Below are 16019 nucleotides of genomic sequence, written 5' to 3'. Positions count from 1 at the left end.
ACTTGGTTAAGGTGGTATCCGCCAGTTTTCTCTACTGTAAAGTTACCATTTTTCTCTTACGGAGTGATGATTTCACACCATGGAAATGTCCTGTTACTCACTGCCGTCATCTGAATGCTGTGTCCCCCCACCACCATTTCAGTGTTAAAATCCTAACCCCCTAAGTGATGGTACCAGGAAATGAGGCCTTTGGGATGTGATGAGGTCATGAGGACAGAGCCTGAGAGCTCCTTTGCCCCTTCCACCATGTGAAAGAAGGCACCGCTTGGGAGGAAGGGCTCTCGCCAGACGTAGAATCTGCCAGTGACCTGACCTTGGACTTCCCAGCCTCCAGAACTGTCAGAAATACACTTCTATTGTTTATAAGTCACCCAATTTATAGTGTTTTGTTATAACAGCCCAAACGGAGACATTCATCACATTGATTTTAACATCCACTGGTGATTCTTGCCTACAACAATTATGATTATGGTGCTTGCCAAATGGTGGCTTTCTATTTTCATCATCCCTTCCCATATAGCAATTGAAATACTACTGTAAGGAAGAGCTGTCTCTTCTCCTTTATTTATTCAATTATTTGTTGATACCAATATATGGACTCATGGGTATTTATCCATAGGTTATAATCCATTACTATCATCATGTTTTGTTGTTCAAGTTGTCCTTCCTTTAGCTCTCAGGAGCTCCAATTTAGTTCCACTGTCCTACAGATGCCCTACTCTCATCTTTTTATTTATTATAAACATCCTTACTTTCGGGTCCCATAAAATGTTCCAGATTCATCTTGTATTTATCTGCCCTAGCCCTTGTTCTTTTTATAGAAGAACATTTAGAAATCAAAATCTGGGCACTAGCTGTGCTTAATGTTACCAGGGTAGCACAATCTATTCTTTTTCTTGGAGGCAGGTGTCACTCTGTCACCCAAGCTGGAGTGCAATGACATGGTCATGGCTCACTAGAGCCTTGACCTCCCAGGCTCAAGTGATCCTTCTGCCTCAGCCATGCTTCATTTTTATTGGATGACAGACATAGTGAATTTTACATTGCTGGTTGCTAGCTTTTGTTGTATTCTACAAAATAGTATGGAAGTTTACTCTGATGCAAAATTAAGACACTCAGAATTGGCTGGATCCTTTTGAGGCTTGCTTTCCAACTTTTTTGTTAGGGGATCCTGAGCGGCTTTTAGTCTAGGGCTGACTTAGCCCCATTACTAAAACATGGCACCCTTCTGAGGATTCCACTCAACAACCCATGAATTATGAGGTCTTTCTACTCTCGGGGAAGTACAAACTATTCTTAGCCTCATGTGAGCTCCAAGAATTGTTGTGCCTTCTCCTTTCAGGTAGTTCTTTCCCTGGTTCAGGTATTTCCTCTTACACATGTGCAGAGTAGGACTCAGCCAAAGACTCGAGGGAATCCTCAGCCAATCTCTGGGGTTCTCCCTCTGGGAGCTCCCTCTTCTCCAACACTCTGGCCCACAACTTCTATCCACCTTGGCTTCCCTGAGCCCTCACTGGGGCCTCCTCAAGTCAGGGAGGCCACCAGACCCTGTTTAGGTCCCCACTCCCTATCTGGAGTTGTTTCCGGCTGGCGAGCTGGTGTAACTGTGGGGCCACCATGTTTGTTCTCCTCCAAGAGATCACAGGTGTGGCTACTTATTTTCCCATGTCTAGAAACCATGGTTTAATATATTTTGTCCAGTTTTCTAGTTAAGGCAGAAAGATAAATCCAGTTCCTGTTACTTCATCTTTCTCAAGAACATGTTATTTTTTATCTTTTTATTTTGAAACTTCCAAAATTACAGAAAAGCTGCAAGAACTTCTATGTACTCACTGTCAGATCCCATTGTCAATTGTCCCAGTAACATTCTTTGTAGAAAAACGACCCAAGCCAGGATGACACACTGCGCTCGGTTGTCATGTCTCTCTTCTCTTTCTACCTGGAATAGTTCTTAAGACCTTCCCTGAGTTTCATAATCTTGACAGTGCTAAAGAGGACAGGCTAGTCATTTTGTGGAATGTCCCTCAATTTGGGCTTGTGCGGTCTTTTCTCTTGATTAGATGGGGCTGTGCACTTTTGGCTGGAATAATATCACAGAAGTGATTCTATGTTTTTCTCACTGCATCTTGTCACGTGGCACAGGATATCAATTCTATCATTACTGATGATGTTAAATTTGACCACTTTATTAAGATGGTACCTGTTAGATTTCTTGACTGCAGAGTTACCTTTTTCTCCCTTTTAATTAGTAAGTGTTTTGTGGGGAGATTTTTTGAGACCATGTAAGACCCCATCCCTCATCTCATTCTTACACTCTGGTTTTAGCCTCAATTGATTTTTTTTGGTCTGAATCAGTTATTACCATGATGGTTGCCAATTTGTAATTTTCTAATCCCATCACGCTTTCTGCATTTATTAGTTGACATTCTACTGTAAGGAAATTTTTCTCTCCTCTCTTTTTATTTATTGATCTGTTAATTTTTATCACGGTATACTCATATATTCCTATTTTATTCAATGGGTTGTAACCTGTTGTTATCAACATTGATTTTGATACTCCAGTTGTCCCAGATTTGGCCATTGGGAACATCTTCAAGCTCACTTATGTGTCCTTGTGACATGTCATCATCATTCTTCAAGCACTTCTTCACTTCAGTGCAATCAGATGGTCCAGGCTTACTGTGTGATTTTACTGCCCCATCCCTGGAGTCCACCATTTCTCCAAGCATCCCTGGTTCCTTTTAGTAGAAAGTTATATTTTCAAGAGCTGGACACAAGTTGTCCTCACTGCTACTGGACTGCTGCTGCTCTTACACCTTCTCAGCAAACAAAGCCAGGACACACATAAACGTATATATGTACAACATACATGTACATCTCTGTTTACTTCTCTATCTATATTTAACACCATAAATTCCACACTGATGCCTCCTATTCCAATCTAGCCCTACAGGATTCATTCTGGCCATCCCCTTTCCATACCTGAGCCTTCCTTCTCCAAGCATGAGAGAACTGACTCCCATGAGCCTTAACATACTTACCTGCTCAGTCTCCCTGTATGCTGCCAAGCTCCCAGCCCACTGCCTCGCTCAGCTTCCCTCTCACACTGTCCCTGGCCCCAGACCACCTTTCTACTCCACTTGAGCCCGTTTAATGGCTTTTTGAATGAAAAGGCAAGCAAGCAGATGCATTTTGCTTTTCAAACAAAAATATATTCATTCCACAAATATACTCACTTCTAGTTTGATCAAGCCCTGGGGTTCAGAATGAAATAAACGCCACAACCAAAACTGCACACAGTGAAAGGGAAGTTACATTCTCTCACTTAAAATTCTATTTATCTTCCTCGAGAAAGCAAATAAATTCATGCTCAGTTGTCATTAGGTACACTTAAGAACTTCAGCAATTTATTTCTGAAGTCTAAACTAGCTCCCAAAAGCTACCTTGTGCTACTATTGCTTCTTTCAGTTTGTAACTCAACTGTAATAAAATAGAACAGCTACTGTGAATTTATGCATCTGAGTGTCTATTATTAAAAATCAGTTTTCACTAAAACCACCTCCAAAAAACCAAAAGAGTAATACTAAATCTTAACAATTTAATGTGCCATATTTTTCTATAGGAGAAAAATACTTCAAATTACTTTCACTAGTAACTTCAAAAATGCATAGATATCCCAGAAATTGGTCATCCATTAGTCTGTGCCTACTAGCATACTACGGTGCCTTTCCAGTGTTTCTTAACTTTGAGGGCTTGTAGATCCCTAAAAATTAACTGTGGACACCCCTTAGTGTGAAAAACAATTCATGACAAGGTCAATATGGGCATGCAGGTGGTCACTTGGTACCAACAGCCTCAAACATAAGGTGTAAATTCCAGTACTGAGATCCCACAGCACAGTTCAGTCATGGGGTCAAAAGATCTAGTTTATTTTTATTTTTTAAGATTACTATAAAAACAAAAATACAGATTTAAAAAAAATTTCTACAGATCTCATAGTTCTCACCCAAAATCCAATCTGTGGACTCTCATGTGAGGCCCACTGCCCCATTATTCAGATAGAACACAGACTCTACCCAGAGCATGTATCATTTCAAGCTCCTGTCACTGAGGAATAGAAAAAGCTTCCAAAGAGCATTTGTATTCAACAACCTCGTCCAGCCCCTAATACAGTCTCTACAGCCTGCCTGTGAAACAAACCTTAACATCCTAGATGTGCCAGGTGGAGGCCAACTTAAAGTTCAATGCCCTAAGAAGGATTCCTTCAACACCGAAACCCCTCAGTTCAGATTTCTGCCTTTGTTTTTGTTTGCTTGTTTGTTTTTTGACTGGGTCTTGCTCTGTTGCTCAGGCTGAAATGCAGCAGAGCAATCATGGCTCACCGCAGCCTCAACTTCCAGGGGTCAAGTGATCCTCTCAACTCAGTCCGCCAAGTAGCTGGGACCACAGGTGCACCCCACCATGCCCAGCTAGTTCATTTTTTGTAGAGACGGAGGCTCACTATGTTGCCCAGGCTGGTCTCAACTCCTGGGCTCAAGAGATCCTCCCACAGCACTGGGATTACAAGCCTGATCCACCACACGTAGCCTAAATGTTTTAATTCCCTTCTGAATGTTTAAAATGTGAGCATTCCTAGTGTTAAAAAAAAGTTTACGTTTATAAACATACCCTATCTTTTACAAGGAATATACATGGTATGTTTTTTTGTTTTTTGTTAGAAAATTGTCTCATTCTGTTTTGTTTGCAAAGTGTCCGAATATGAAGACTGGACCTAAAGGGTGAGTAGGCAAAGGTACCAGGCAAGAACTGATTATTGAAACTTTTAGGACAAGACTGATTGGAAAAGAAAGGCCTTGAAAAAAATCAAGTTCTCCACAATCCAGTCAATTGCCTTAGCCTTCTCCCAAGCAATGCTTTAACATGTTAAGAATCCACTTCTAAAACTTCAATGTTGGGGGCCGGGGGGTAGTTGTATACTGCATTCAAAGGCCATGCTATCACATCCAAATGTCATCATCAACATACAAACAAAAGATACAAGCAAAACGACTGAAGAACTATTTTTTACTAAAAATAAAATCTTAATAAAACTTTAGAAGCACCTAGTCTCCACAGTCATCTAACTAAAACATGGTCCTACTGCTCACCGCTAAAAAGCAGCTTGGGGAGAACCCCCCCACTCCCCGTCCATTGTTGATATGTCAGTAAATGAGAAATCATAGTCACCTCGGCCCTGAACAGCCACAGTCCCGGGCAGCCACAGTCCCGGACAGCCACAGTCCCGGGCAGACACAGTGCCGGGCAGCCACAGTGCCGGACAATGGAGCATGTGTGTATTCAGACAATTGCACTGGGAGCGCTGTGGAGGTGGATAAGCCACTTTGCTGTGCTTGATGGCACTGTATAAAGAGGACTGCTGGCTGTCCCATCCAGGCTTCCTCATGCTAATATGCACCAGATCGTGTCTCTCCTCTCTCCACTGAGGGGGACAAATAAAAACTTCTTTGCACCTAGGAAGTGTGTAATCTCATTTCTCACCAAAGAGTGAGCTTTCAAGACAAACTCTGTGACCAGGGAGTGGGTTTCGAGCACACTGCCATTCCCTAATGCTGTGGCATGAGGCCAAAGGCAGGCAAGCACGGAGCAGATGGAGTCCTGGCAAGGTCTCCGCCGTCCCTGCATTAGCAGCATCTGCTCATTACTCAGAACCTTCGCCTGCTTTATCTAATGCTCCAGGAAAAGCATTTTGATTTGATTCATTTCGGTATGGTAACGTGCAACACAATTAGTGGTAAAATCAAACTGGAGGATGGCCAGTGCTGACAATCGGAAACAAGGCAGAAGAAATATGAGGCCAGTGGGTTGGAATTCAAAAAATCACAACTGTGGATCACCTTGCCAAATCTCTACACCCCAGGTGCGTGTACAGTGTTCCTACGGGGCAAAGGGGCTAAAAGGGATGCAGGGATGACTCCCTTTCCCCAAAGCAGGTTCCATCTCCCCCTCTGGATACGATTCCCTCCACTGAGAATGTGCGTATAGACCAGCAAGGGTGTTTCAATGGCTACAGAGCCTCACTTTGGCACAATCAGAGAACTGAAGTTCATTAACTCATTTTATTATCTTATTCTTCTTTTCCATGTCACAAATTTTAGACAGCAGACCCCACAAGGTAAATTTCCTTTTTTGTCATGTTTCTGCCTAAGAAGTGCCAGTTAGCTGCTCCTGGAAAGAAGCAATATAAAAATGTGGGTTTGATTATTTGAATCTGTCTTTGCCCAGAAGTAGCTATTCATGAATACATTGGTGTAAATACCATAGTGTCGATCTATTAAACTGAAGGGGGACCAAAGACGACACCACCTGAGGTCTGCGGAAAAGAATAGAACTTGTTGTTTATCACAGAAACAGTAACAACCCGAATCAGACCAATAAAACAAGCTCAGCATGAGAGGGGAGCAGGGAAACACAAGGGCTCTAAAAAAGCAAGAGCCCTTAATACCAAAATGAACTTGAAACGAATCAAAGACTTCAATGGAAACACTGCAGCCTTGGAAGCACTGTAGATTTTACCCAGGCATTGAGTAATCATCTTCCCAACCATGACGTGAAACCCCAAAGGACGAGACTGACAAGCTTGATGTAAATGTAAGCTGCCAGACAGACCAACTGAAATAGAGCACAAAGTTCAGAAACAGACCCAGATACAAAGTGAATTTCATAGCTAAAAGCTTATAAAGGCAGTGCCTCAAACCAGTTAGGTAGAAATGGGCTATGCTGGAAAAAAGATGTACTTGGAACCATACTGCATACTAATCCAAGACGAAGTTGTCAAGATAAAAATATAAAAAATAAGCCGTAACAGTAACAGAAGAAAAAGAAAGAACTACAAGTAGCAGGTACACATTTTTTTCTTAAATTTAACCTTTCTCACACTAAGAGAAATGTAAGTTAAAACTACACTTGATGACCATTTCTTCTCAAAAATTTCTACCCAGTAGTTGGAAACATACTTTGTTGGCAAAACTGTGAGGAAACAGGCACACTCTCATGGCTTGCTGGTGAGAGCATAAAATAGTAAAACTCCATTTGCATTTACCCTGTAACCCAGAAAACAATCCTCCTTGTGCTTGCGTGAAAGGTCATCTTTAAAAGGTTTTTCACTACACCACTGTAATGGCAAACACAACACAACTGTCCTCCAATAAACCAAAGTGCTTATACACAATGGAATGACCATTCAGGCATGCAAACGGGGTACTCTCTCTACACAGACATGGACTGCCTTTTAAGATATGCTATTTAGAGAAAAAAGTCAAGATGTGGAATCATATAAATAGTATGCTGTCTTTTGTTTTTTGAAAAGGGGGCAATAAGAATATACACACTCATATTTGCTTGTACTTGTAATACTAAAATACAAGGATATATAAGAAAGTAAAAAATATGATTACTTATGAATGGAGCAGACAAAAGTGGGTGGCAGCAAGATTTCTCAATACATAACTTTATATTGTTTGATCTTTGAACCCTGAAAATGTAGTAATCAAACACATTAAATTACAAAATAAAACCCACTCACTTATAGATTAAAAAATTAAAATCATTCACACACACCAAGTACTTTCTAGAAAACAAGTCCATTAAAGAATAAATCACAGGCCAGGTGCAGTGGCTCACGCCTGTAATCCCAACACTTTGTGGGGGCCAAGGCAGGCAGATCACTTGAGGTCAGGAGTTCAAGACCAGCCTAACCAACACGGTGAAAGCCCGTCTCTACTAAAAATATAAAAATTAGCTGGGCGTGGTGGCAGGCGCCTGTAATCCCAGCTACTCGGGAGGCTGAGGGCCGGAGAACACCTGAACCCAGGAGACAGAGGTTGCAGTGAGTCGAGATTGCACCACTGCACTCCAGTCTGGATAACAAAGTCAGACTCTGTCTCGAAACAAACAAAAAAGAATAAATGACATACTGAAAAAATATCGGAAATACATATCGCAAAGGATTATTTCCCAAGCTTTCTTTTCAGTCAGAAAAGATGACAACCCAAAGGCAAAATGAAGAAAGACAGGAACAAACTATTTGCAGAGGAAGAAATAGAAACAGCTAAAACACACAAAGAAAAGATGTCCACCTGTGATTAAAGAAAGGCAAACAAAAATGATAAAATGCCATTTTCACCTGTCAGTCAGTCTCACATACTTTTGGTGAGTCTAAAAACTGGTGAAACCTTTTTGGTTGGCAATTTGGCAATAGTTATCAAAGCCTAAAGCAGCCATAGCCTCCGACCTAGCAATCACTGCACCTCACCCCACAGCCACCCTTGGACAAGTCCATCTTGGCACTCATTCAAGCATATTGCTTGCAGCACTGTTTTCAGTAACAAAAATGAACAATTCAAATGTGCATCAATGAGGGTCCTAATAAATGATGGTACAGCCACATAATGCAGTACTACACAGGCATTAAAAAGAATAAAGTTTACCATGTAAGTGTGAATACAGAAGACCACCAAGATGTGCCATTAAGTTATTTAAAAAAAAAAAAAAAAGTGCATAAAAGTATATACAGCAGGACCCCTCCATGAGTAAAATGTGAGAGGGCCTGGAAATGGGACAGGGAGGAATACCTCGACTTCTTTTTGCATACTTTTTCTCTGTCATTTTATATACATTTTTGCTCTGTTTGAATTCTAACTATGACTTAAAAAAAAAAAAGAATATAAAATATATTTTGGCAATCAATTGCTAAGCATTTACCAAAGAAAGTAGATTACTAGCCTGGCCAACATGGTGAAACCCTGTCTCTAGTAAAAATAAAAAAATTAGTTGGTTGTTGTGGTGGGCACCTGCAATCCCAGCTACTCGGGAGGCTGAGGGGAGAATCGCTTGAACCCTGGAGGCAGAAGTTGTAGTGAGCCAAGATGTTGCCATTGCACTCCAGCCTGGGTGGCACAGCAAAACCCTGTCTCAAAAAAAAAAAAAAAAAGGTAGATTCTTTATCATGCCTACATTGTTTCCCAATATTTCTGTGCCACAATAGGGGACAAGGGAAATGAAGACAATTCTAACAATATAAAACCAGCAGCAGCACCCCTGCACACGACCTCAAGCTGTATTTTCAAGCTCACGAGATGTGAGACATGGGCTGCAAATCAATTGGGCGTACATTTCTACAAGAGTCTTTATGTTCAGGATTCCATAAACAGCATGATCACCGCAGCACGGCCCTGGAGGCACAATCACAGATCTGGATTCACTGCTGACTTCACCTACCTAGCTGAAGTAGGTTTTTGTACCTCCGTTTCCCCATCTGTAGAAGAGTATGTGTGTGCACATTCATGTGTGTGAATGGTAGGAGATGGCTATCACATGATCCTAAAACTGTATGATTCTAACTTAAAAGTATTGCAACCTTTGCATAGGTATTTTGGAAAAAAAACTCATTGATAATTTGGAAAGTAGCAAACACGTTTAAGCTGTTCTTATGGTATCTATCCAGGGTCTCAATAAACATATGAAATATTAATTACACCACAGAAATAGCTTAGCTGAATTTCTATAGGCTCTAAAGGAAATCCATCAATAGTGTCTACTAACATCAAACCAACATCACATTGCTAAAGTAATTATATATTTTCAAGGCCAGGTGCAGTGGCTTATGCCTATAATGCTAGCACTTTGGGAGGCTGAAGCAGGTGGACAGCTTGAGCTCAGGAGTTCAAGACCAGTCTGGGCAACTTGGTGAAACTCCATCTCAAAAAAAAAAAATAGAAAAAATTAGCTGGGCATGGTGGCATGTGCCTGTAGTCCCAACTACTCAGGAGGCTGAGGTGGGAGGATCGCTGGATCTCGGGGGGTCAAGGATGCAGTGAGCTGAGATAGTGCCACTGCACTCTAGCCAGGGCAAAAAAGTGAGACCCTGTCTCAAATATGTATAGGTATATATATGTAAGATCTCAGCCCTAATTTTTATTTTTAAACAGCACATGGGTATAAAATTCCCCATTAGCCATTTTAGTTTTGTCCCTCTGAGCCAACTGCTAATGTCGCAATGACTCTGAAGATTTGCAGTGGTGCCATGACATGAACACTTAACATTCTGAAATATGTTGTGGTCCCAACTTTTGGGCAAGTGGGGTCATGAAGCTTGTGGAGATTCAACACTTCACAACATAACAGAGGATAGGAGCATGAGAGGTGGGCATACTGGATATCATGGCCATTGAAATGACCATGCCAGCTATACACTGTCAAGAGTTTCTTTACATAGGTAAAGCTAACTTTAGACTATTCCCACCTAGTTCCAAAAATCCATAGTTGTTCATGTTCAAAAAGAATTCTACCAATGTCAAAGAGAAAACATATTATTATCAATTATCTTGTATGGTATATTAAGTGCCAGGAAAAGGTAGGCACTGACTTTTATTTTTCTGTATCCGTATTTGTCAAGAGATGATCTATGTCTATCCCCTTTTTGCTATTCCCTTTGGGCTGAGCAGAGGCTAAAGGAAAAGTAGGCCAAGTATATTTAATATTTTACATCAAACAAGTTATTTGCTTAAGATGCTTTGGCCAGCCCTGTGTCTGGCACTAGCGCCCAGCCTGACAGTTCCAGTAGGAATTAAACACCAGTTTTAATGGGTGCTGTGTTCCAATGCCTACTAATGCATTGACGATTGTTGGCCAACTTCTTCACATAAAGGCAAAAGTGAGTGTGTGTGTGTGAACATGTGTGTGTGCCCATGTGTACGTATGGAGGGATTACAGGGGGGAGCCGGCCACAGCTGCTTAATTTTTGTAAAGCTTTTTTTTTCCTTAATAGGGAGGAGGGTTGTGGTTACTTACCATCCTCATAAGCTGCTACTGCCAGCGAGCTGTTTATCCTCACAAAGGAGACATTTGGCTGCATTCCAGGCTCGTCCTCCTCGTCCTCCGATTCCAGGAAGGGGGCTACGTAGTCCCAGGTGCGGGTGTCCCACACTCTCACGTCCCCTGATGTATATCTGGAAGAGAATGACACACTTGGTTCCAAAAAGGGATTGAAGAGCAGGGCTATGGTGGGGAAAATGCATAGAGCCTTACAACAACAGACAAGTAAGAATCGGGTGGTGTGGAGCCACTCCTGCGGCACTGTTTAGATGAGTGACTCCAACAGGAGAAAATGTCAACTAGATGACAGAAGGCTGTGAACACACTTCACATTCTCACAGCACAATGGTGACAATCTCAAATGAGAAAACAATAATAAGACATGGGTAGCAAGATCTCCTTGGTTTTCCTTTTACACTATTACAACAATCTGCTCCTACAAGCTCTCCCACTGCAGGGATCACTCGCAGAAATTTGTATAAGCCACACTATTTACCCACAAAAACACACACTCGCTCATACGAAAGACAGACAGAGATGCTGCAGGGATACTCAGAACTAATGGTCTTACAGGCACAGGCTTTCTAATACCTCATCCATGCATCAGATTTGACTGATTAAAGTCCCTAAAGACTAATTGATTTGCTGAAACAATTAAATCTTGCCTTTAGCAGCCAGACAATGCTGCCTGCTCATGAAAAGCTCTTGCTGAATGCATGACACTCCCTGGTTTTGCCCACTTAGAAAACAGAAGTACTCACTCTCTCCTATGACTAGTGCCACTCCAACAAATGACTCCCTCCATCAAAGCCAGGGCCAGGCTGAACCTACTCAGACACGAGGCCCCCAGGATGATAGAATGGCCAGAAAATAAAGTGGGGTGCTGCCCGTCACCAAGGTATTTAAGCTATGTTGCTTATGTCTGCTGCGGAGGGTTTTATTCCACTTGCAAAGCAACTCAGTGTTATGGGGGAAAAGGGGTGAGAAATGCCTTTAAGGGCCTCATGATAGAACCACACAATCACAAAGATAGGCCAATGATTTAAGGGGTTTCACAGTCTTCCTGAGGCCCTAGCCGTAGTTCCTGCAGGGTTTCTTTGCCGAGTTGATGCGATAACCTCTGAGATTCACTGAGTCACTGAAATCTGTGATGTGACACATTAGTGAAGTAGCTACAGAAGATCAACCTGGAATTTCTTGGTTTTTGTTTTCTTTTGTTTGTTTTTTTGAGACAGGGTCTCACTCTGTCACCCAGGCTAGAGTGCAGTGGCACAATTTCGGCTCACTGCAAGACCTCTGTCTTTCAGGTTCAAGCAATTCTTCTGCTTCAGCCTCCCGAGTAGCTGGGATTACAGGCATGCACCACCATGTCCGGCCAGTTTGTTTTTTCAGTCTTTAGTAGAGATGGGGCTTTGCCCCCAGCTGGTCTGGAACTCTTGGCCTCAAGTGATCCACCCACCTTGGCCTCCAAAAATGCTGGGATTACAGGTGTGAGCCACCACTGGCCTCAGGTGGAATTTCTTATAGAGAAGTACTGTGATTCAGGAGTGCTTTGTTTACTAGTAGTACTGCACCCAAATTCTTAATCTACAGTAAATACAAATATTGCACAGTTCAAAGGCCATTCTGTCACTCCAATTCCTTGGTTGGAGAACTTGGCTGTCTACCTGTAGCGTGGCACCCAGAGAGTGCACATGTAGGATAAAGAGCCAAACGGGAGAGACATGCTTTCTGAACCTGGCCTGCTGTGCCTCTGGGTTGACCACTGATCCTCCAGTAAGCAGAAACACAAGATGAATGTCCTTAAGCCCAGCAATGTGCAAGCAAGGGCAGATACTGAGATCACCCCAGCCAAAGCAGGGCCACTGGCCCCCAGGCTCTCCAGGCAGCGGTCAGCTCACCCTTCTGAATGAGGAACCCTACACCAGAACACATACCCTGGACCTCACTGCCCTCAAAATACCGGGCTCAGTGTGATACCCTGAGAACAACTCAGGCCATTTGCTGGTGTAAGGCCACTTGCTTAGCTACAGAGACACAACAGATGAGACATGTTTGAACGTGTAAACTGTGGGACTAGATTCCTATGGTTAAATTCTATGTAACAGGAACCAGCCAATTCAGGAAAGATAAGAAGGATGACAACGCCTTTTGGAAATACAGAGATGGTAAGTGAAAGAAAGATAAAGGGAATTCAGATCAGAAAAGTAAGGCACGCTGAGAAAAAGAAGTACATAAACTAGGAAACTGTATTTCCTTCCTACCAGTCTCTGTCCTTCTGCTTCCTGCTAACCATGTGTCACACCACACCAGCAGTCTGCACACTGTTTTCGGTGGTGCTCCCACAGGGGACACAGTGGGGAGGCAAGGGTGGAGAGGAAAGACGGTTTAGGTGGCCTCAGCTCCAGCCTCCCAGCTCCCTGAACACAAAGAGTACTGAGCCAAAATGACAGCAAAACAACAAAGCTTGGAAAAAAGTGCTTTAGCTGCTGAACCAGACAATAGTGAGCTGTGAAACAGAAACTGTTGAGCCCGCTCCTTACTCAGGGAAAGAGAAGAGAAGGAGGGCAGGAATCCCACAGATAGCAGCACTCTATTCATATCTGAGGGGCTCCTGGGCAAGCATTTCTCCCACAGAGGAGGTTGGTCCACTCACACTGTGACTCTATACGTCTAAAATCAAATGCTTCAGCTCATGGCCAAACTAGCCGGTGTCTGAATTCCTTATTTTTATCAATGGGATCATCAGTCCCAGGTCACCGGTACGGAAGGAGAGGGGCTCCTTCAACATCGCTGTAGCCCACCACCCACACCACTATATATACTCAGGTGCCAAGCTTGTTCTGTTCTGCTCATTCCCAGAGAGGCCACCCTGGTCCAAATCCCCCAACACCTCACATTCACACCCGACTACTACAGGCTCCCTGATTCCGAGCTTCTTTCATTCAGTCTTCCCCCACAAGCCAAGCCCTTCAAAACACCTGACTGCACGAATCTTTCTTCTGGAACCACTTCCTTTCTCCCTCACGTGCCACACTACACTGCACTACGATCTACCTTGATGGCAGCCTGGATGTCTCCCTCATGGCAGTTGTGGGTGTCTGTGATCATCTCACTGTTCATCTCCCTACCAGCTTGAAGCTTCTGAGCTCAGGGCCTAGGTTTTGTTCATAGCTGTGCATGCAATGACTACAACAGTCAGACTAGAACAGTGCTTGCCATATACCCAGAGAACCCTCTATAAGGTCTTACATCTTAACACCTTATTGAATTAAATTTTAATTATGAGACCTACTGAAAAAACTCCACAAACTAGCTTCTACCCCTCTCCCCAGCCTCATCTTCTACTCTCCCTTCACACAAGCCAGCCTCCAGAGAGGCTCTCAAATGTTCTTGCCTCTGAACTGATTCCCTGCCCCACCTTCCTGCAGTTCTTCACCTCCTCATCTCCCAGCTCAGTGGGGTCCAACCTGGGCTGCACATTAAAATTGCCTGGAATGCTTTAAAAAGTCCAGATACAGGCCAGGCATGGTGGCTCATGCCTGTAATCCCAGCACTTTGAGTGGGCGGGGGGTGTGGGCAGATCACCTGAGGTCAAGAGTTCGAGACCAGCATGGCCAACATGGTGAAACCTCATCTCTACGAAAAATGCAAAAATTAGCTGGGTGTGGTGGTGCATGCCTGTAATCCCAGCTACTTGGGAGGCTGAGGCAGAAGAATCACTTGAACTGGGAGGTGGAGGTTGCAGTGAGCCAAGATTGTGCCACTGCACTCCAGCCTCCCGGACCAAATAAATCTGACCGTCCGGGGATAGAACCAGGTATCAATGTTTTCAATATACAGCCAAGATTGAGAACCACCAACTCAGCCCAATCCTACCAAACCCTCAAGGTCTACTACAGGCCCTCCCTTCCTCCATGAAGCCTGAAGCTTTCTGACTCAACTACTATGCCCTTTATCTGAAGAAACTGCTTTTACTACTACAGTCCATATGCATTGGTCGTCTCCTCAACTTGACTGTAAAGTCTTCAAGAAGGCCCTACCGCAGTGCCATAGCCTCCATCACAGTGCCTCACACAGAGCTAATCATAAATAAATGGTGACTGAAAGGGGGTGTCCGCAGGTAACAACCTGACTGGCTTGAGGGGTATCTTTTTATTTCCACTTCCCACTTTCCAGTGGTAATGATTAGTGAAACACGCAGAATGCACACACTGATGTGCATTAGACTGCTTCCACTTATTTCCAAACTGACTGAAAACTATAAAACAGGGGATAAGCTAGAAATTTTCCATATATCTATTTAAATTAGCTTCATTCTCCATGACCAAAAGGTATGATAGTAACAAAAATGTTTTGCTGCAAAATGACTCAGGAGGTAAAATATAAAAGGCTCTACGTCTCCTGTATTGAGGAACTGAGGCTAAACATCCTACTGCAGCAGGTACTGCGTTATGACTCAGCAGCGGGCTCTCAAATCTAACCTAAGTGAAAGCCACAATAGCATGGGAGGCAGCCTCCATGCTAATGAACTTGTGCTAAGGAAACAGACATCTTTGGTAGGCTAAAACACAGGTTGGGGCAGAGGGACCTGGACCAAACCTTAAATGTGATCTAAAAGTGCTTAACAACATTGGCCAGGAGAAGCAAGAACAGATAACGAATGGAGGTAGGAAAAAAGGCTGATTTTTCTCCAGAGCTCCAGATGTCTTTATCGCTGCCTAATGACAATTACACTCAACCAATTAAGATGCCACTATGACAGTTACATTGTCAGTAAGCCTTTGGACCCCAATGTTGATGACTCTCTAATTAGTGTCTGTGCAAAGTACAACTGCAACTAATATACTAGCTGATGTAAGAACACTAAGGAAAAGCTGAAGAAGAAAGAAGTCTTTTCCAAATGAGGATATGCCCCAGCCCAGTGAAGCTGTGTGCTCTCCCAGTCTTTCCTACACTTGGCAAGGTTGCGTTTACCTCTAAATAAATAGGTCAGAGACCACAGCTGATTCTTGTTGAAAGAATGGGAATAGAGCCTCTCTCAAGCTCTGTATGCCAAAGGGATTGCCAATTTAAAACGATTTACCACCAAAGAGCTTTCATTAACTAGTAAGTTTCCAATAAGCAGATTACTTATTTGGACTAAC

At 43.0% G+C, this 16019-nt stretch overlaps 1 protein-coding gene across 3 annotated transcripts in view; it reads right to left on the bottom strand.

Annotated features, from left to right (window-relative positions):
- Window positions 1-16019, bottom strand: part of FBXW8 (F-box and WD repeat domain containing 8) — a 111820-nt gene that overhangs the window by 53504 nt on the left and 42297 nt on the right. For all 3 annotated transcript variants that reach the window (XM_008004857.3, XM_008004858.3, XM_008004859.3), the window contains one exon: window positions 10849-11006. In XM_008004857.3, the coding sequence (XP_008003048.1) occupies window positions 10849-11006 (158 nt within the window). The remainder of the gene's footprint in view (window positions 1-10848; window positions 11007-16019) is intronic.

This window comes from Chlorocebus sabaeus, chromosome 11 (genome assembly GCF_047675955.1).
Source record: "Chlorocebus sabaeus isolate Y175 chromosome 11, mChlSab1.0.hap1, whole genome shotgun sequence".
NCBI lineage: Eukaryota > Metazoa > Chordata > Mammalia > Primates > Cercopithecidae > Chlorocebus > Chlorocebus sabaeus.
Note: the sequence above shows the minus strand (reverse complement) of the source record. Positions and strands in the feature narration are given on the sequence as shown.